The sequence below is a fragment of the Hylobates moloch genome, unplaced genomic scaffold (genome assembly GCF_009828535.3).
Source record: "Hylobates moloch isolate HMO894 unplaced genomic scaffold, HMol_V3 SCAFFOLD_15, whole genome shotgun sequence".
NCBI classification, from domain to species: Eukaryota; Metazoa; Chordata; class Mammalia; order Primates; family Hylobatidae; genus Hylobates; species Hylobates moloch.
The window spans coordinates 92,800,722-92,805,424 of record NW_026652290.1 but is presented as its reverse complement, the minus strand read 5'-3'; the positions used below and the strand labels follow the sequence as shown (position 1 = coordinate 92,805,424).

The 4,703-nt window shown below is 54.9% G+C and overlaps 1 protein-coding gene across 2 annotated transcripts in view; it reads left to right on the top strand.

The window, feature by feature from the left end:
• MYPOP (Myb related transcription factor, partner of profilin) overlaps positions 1–3,845 on the top strand; it is a 12,212-nt gene extending 8,367 nt beyond the window's left edge. For both annotated transcript variants that reach the window (XM_032177721.2, XM_032177722.2), the window contains exon 3: positions 2,546–3,845. In XM_032177721.2, coding sequence (XP_032033612.1) covers positions 2,546–3,246 — 701 coding nt within the window. In that variant the 3' untranslated portion in view covers positions 3,247–3,845. The remainder of the gene's footprint in view (positions 1–2,545) is intronic.
• The last annotated feature ends 858 nt before the right edge of the window (positions 3,846–4,703 follow it).

Below are 4,703 nucleotides of genomic sequence, written 5' to 3'. Positions count from 1 at the left end.
GAGTAGCTGGGACTACAGGCGCCCGCCACCACGCCCGGCTAATTTTTTTGTATTTTTAGTAGAGACGGGGTTTCACCGTGGTCTCGATCTCCTGACCTCGTGATCCGCCCACCTCGGCCTCCCGAAGTGCTGGGATTACAAGCGTGAGCCACCGCGCCCGGCCTAGAACATTCTTATCACTCCAGAAAGAAACCCTGCACCTCTTAGCCATCCCCAATCTCTCATCTTCCCCATCTTCCCCCAGCCCCTGGCAGCCACTCATCTACTTTCTGTTTCTATAGATTTGCCTTTTTTTTTTTTTCTTGAGACAGTTTCACTCTTGTTGCCCAGGCTGGAGTGCAATGATGCAATCTCAGCTCACCGCAACTTCTGCCTCCCAGGTTCAAGCGATTCTCCTGCCTCAGCCTCCTGAGTAGCTGGGATTACAGGCACACACCACCACGCCAGCTAACTTTGTGTTTTTAGTAGAGACAGGATTTCTCCATGTTGGTTAGGCTGGTCTCAAACTCCCGACCTCAGGTGATTTGCCCACCTCAGATCCCAAAGTGCTGGGATTACAGGCGTGAGCCACCGCACCCGGCCTATTTTTATTTTTGAGACAGAGTCTCGCTCTGTTGCCCAGGCTGGAGTGCAATAGCGTGATCTTGGCTCACTGCAACCTCCACCTTCCAGGTTCAAGCGATTCTCCTGCCTCATCCTCCCCAGTAGCTGGGATTACAGGCATATGCCACCATGCCCGGCTAATTTTTTGTATTTTTAGTAGAGATGGGGTTTCACCATGTTGACCAGGCTGGTCTTGAAGTCCTGACCTCAGGTGATCCACCCGCCTCGGCCTCCCAAAGTGCTGGGATGACAGGCATGAGCCACCACACGTGGCCAAATTTCCCGATTTTGGACATTTCATATAAATGGCCCCTGTGATCTGTGGTTCTTTGTGACTAGCCTGTTTCCCGTAGCCCAACTGACTTGTATTTTAGTTGGACCCCTCAGGCTGCTGGTGGAAAAAGATACTGTCAGGGTCAGGGGTGGAAGCAGAGAGCCCTCAGGGAGGCGATGACTGCAGTGGTCCTGGTGGGAGATGCTGGCAGTTGGAGCAGGGTGGGGGACCATGGACAAAGAAGTTGGATGTATTTAATTTGAAGGCAGAGACGATAGCTTCTGTATGCGGATGGTGTCTTAGTAAACAAAACAGCGAAGGTGTTTAACCTGAGCAGCTGGGAGGATGGAGCTGCATCAGCTGAGATGGGGGTGGCTGAGGAAGGAGCAGGTTGGGGGAGGATCAGAAGCCCAGCTCCGAGCAAGTGAGTTTGGGGTGTTTTTCGACAATTGAGCGTACACAGCTGGAGACAGGAGTCTGGAGCCCAGGCGAGAGGTTCAGGCTGAGCCCAGGAAGCTGGGAGCCCCTATATGCAAACTGTTCAAGCCCATGAGCATGAATGAGACCCCAGGTGGGTACAGACTGAGGAAACCTACCAGGCTGGGGGCTGAACTGGAAAATCCTGCTGTCCTGGTTGGAGAGAGTCTCAGGGAAGTGTCCACCAGTACCCAGCCACCCCAGCTCTCTCCCAGACCCCTCTCTCACTTCCTCAGGATCCAGCAGTGGGGTGCAGTATCCATAGAGTTCAGAGCCTCGTCAAATGTTGGCCCTTGTCCGGGCGCAGTGGCTCACACCTGTAATCCCAGAACTTTGGGAGGCCGAGGCGGGTGGATTGCTTGAGGTCAGGAGTTTGAGACCAACCTGGCCAACATGGCAAAACCCATTTCTACTAAAAATACAAAAATTTAGCCGGGCGGGGTGGCGCCTGCCTGTAATCCCAGCTACTCAGGAGGCTCAGGCAGGATAATTGTTTGAAGCCGGAAGACGGAGGTTGCAGTGAGCCGAGATCATGCCACTGCACTCCAGCCTAGGCTACAAAGTGAGACTTTGTCTCAAAAAAAAAAAAAAAAAAAATTAAAAAACTGTTGGCTCTTACTGTGAGTGAGATGGGAGCTGCTTGGCCCAGCAAGGGACTTCCAGGACCTGTTTCCACTAAAGCTGGCACGACTCTTTCTCTGGGTACAAAGACTGGCCTGCCATGGAGCTTCTCTTCCAAGGCATGATCTGACTTAGGTTTTAAAAGAATCATTCTGGGGCCAGGCGCGGTGGCTCACACCTGTAATCCCAGCACTTTGGGAGGCCAAGGCGGGCGGATCACCTGAGGTCAGGAGTTCGAGACCACCCTGGCCAACATGGTGAAACCCCGTCTCTATTAAAGATACAAAAAGTAGCCGGGTGTGGTGGCGGGCACCTGAAATCCCAGCTACTCGGGAGGCTGAGGCAGGATAATCGCTTGAACCTGGGAGGTGGAAGGTGCAGTGAGTCAAGATTGCACCACTGCACTACAGCCTGGGTGACAGACCAAGACTGTCTTGGGGCTGGGGGGCGGGGGGTGAGAAGGATAGTTCTGGGTTCGGGTAGGGAGGAGGTGAGGGAAGGAGGGGGAAAGGGGCAATCAAGGCAGCATCGAGGGTCACTCACCCCTTACCTGTATTTCTCTCTCTACAGATACATCAGCCCACAGCAAGGGGGGCTCCAGCAGCCCAGAGCCATGGGCCCGGCCCTCCTGCACTCCCCAGGAAGGGGGCTGCCCACGGCCCAAGGAGCGTGAGTCCCCACCCCCTTCGGCCCTGCAGCCGGTCCAGCTGCCTCGCCTGGCCTTGTCTCCACCACCCCCAGCCCCTCCACTGCCACCCCCACCGCCACTGGCCCAAGTGGCACCCTCGCCCCCTAGCCCCCCACCCCCTCCTCGGCCTCCACCCACGCTCTCAGCCTCAGACCCCTCCCTGGACTTCCTGCGGGCCCAGCAGGAGACTGCCAACGCCATCCGGGAGCTGGCCGGCACCCTTCGACAGGGACTGGCCAAACTGAGCGAGGCCCTCAGCGCTCTGCTGCCCCTTCTGCCAGGAACCCCAGTCGACTCCCTGCCTCCACCTCTGCCCCCACCCCCACCCCCACCCCCACCTCCCAGGCCCATCCTGCCCCCACCAGCCCCCAAGGTGGAGATCACTCCAGAGCCCGTGTCCGTGGTGGCTGCTGTGGTGGACGGGGCAGTGGTGGCAGCCAGGGGAGTGATCATTGCCCCAAGGAGCGAGGAGGGGGCACCCCGGCCACCCCCAGCCCCGCTCCCTCCACACGACTCCCCCCCACACAAGCGGAGAAAAGGTTTCCCTACACGGAAAAGGCGCGGCCGATGGAAATCTCCGTGAAATCTACTATCTATGATCCTGCCTGCACCCCCTCTCCCCAGCTTGGCGCAGTCAAGGGGGGCGATGCTCTCTGCCCATCCCAGCTGCACCCTAGCTCCCTGCTCCAGGGACGTGAGCACCCACTCCCTGTGCTAGTTAGTGCCTGATTCTCTGGGGGGGCCTCTGTAATGGGCCCCCCCAACCCCTTTCTCTGGTACAGTGCTGTCTGCCTGGCTGCCTCCCTTAACCCTGACTTCTAAGCCATCAATTTCATGTTATTTATTATTGCCCTATGTGGGGTGGGGAGGGAACCTCTCGGGTCTGCACATCTCCCCTTCCCTAACAGTTCCTGTTCTTGACTTGAAGAGAATCGACCCGTGGGGGACTCCCCACCTCCCCAACCCAGACTTTGGAGCGGGTGGGAGTTGTAAGACAAATCAAAATATGGATGACAAAGAGGATATAGCCGTGTATACCCCAGGGAGAGGAGGCGCCGAGTTCTGATGGGAGAGGTACAGGTTGGGTTCTCTGCCTACCACTGCTGTCTCTGACTTGCGGAGCTCAACCCCCTCCTTTCTCCCAGTGGTGACAAGATATCAATAAACTTATTTTTAATACAATTACTTGAGGCTCTGTCTGCGACAGGCCTGGGGGACCAGCACCTACACCTGCCCCGCCCCCTCCACAGGCAGGCAATCGGGAGGCTCGTGGTTTTCCAGCTTTTTTTTTTTTTTAATTCTTAAAGCCATCAAGTCTTGTGTTTACATGAAATCTTATTCCTACTCATCCTTTAGATACCAGTCTAAATGTCACCTCCAGGAGAAAGTCCTAGATTCCTTCCCCAAGGCTAACATGGATTTGCCTCTTAGAGTCTCTCTCAGTGTCCTGTGGTTCTTTTTCTTTTCCTTTCTTTTCTTTTTTCTTTTCTTTCTGTTTTTTGAGATGGGATCTCGCTCTGTTGCCCTGGCTGGAGTGCAGTGGCATGATCACAACTCATTGTAGCCTCAACCTCCCAGGCTGAAGCAATCCTCCTGCCTCAGCCTCCCAAGTAGCTGGGACCACAGGCATGTGCCACCATGCTCAGCTAGTTGTTTTATTTTTCTAGAGATGGGGTTTTCTATGATGTCCAGGCTGATCTGGAACTCATGGGCTCAGGCAGTCCTCCCACCTCGGCCTCCCAAAGTGCTGGGATTACAAGCATGAGCCACCACACACAGCTGGGTTCTTTTTCATAGTGATTCTAAATGAACAAAGGCCTTTATCTATTTAAGGCACATTTGCCCATAATGTCATGCAGGCAAGAACTGGTTCTTTTACTCTGCTGCAGGGCCAGGTAACAAAGTAGAAAATCACCACCACTCTGGACTCAGACGTGGCTCAAGTACTGGTGCTGCCCTGGCCAACTGTGTAACCATTGGCTTCCAGTGTCCTCATCTGTAGAATGGACATAAAGATGTCAGAGTCTTTCTTCCTGTAAT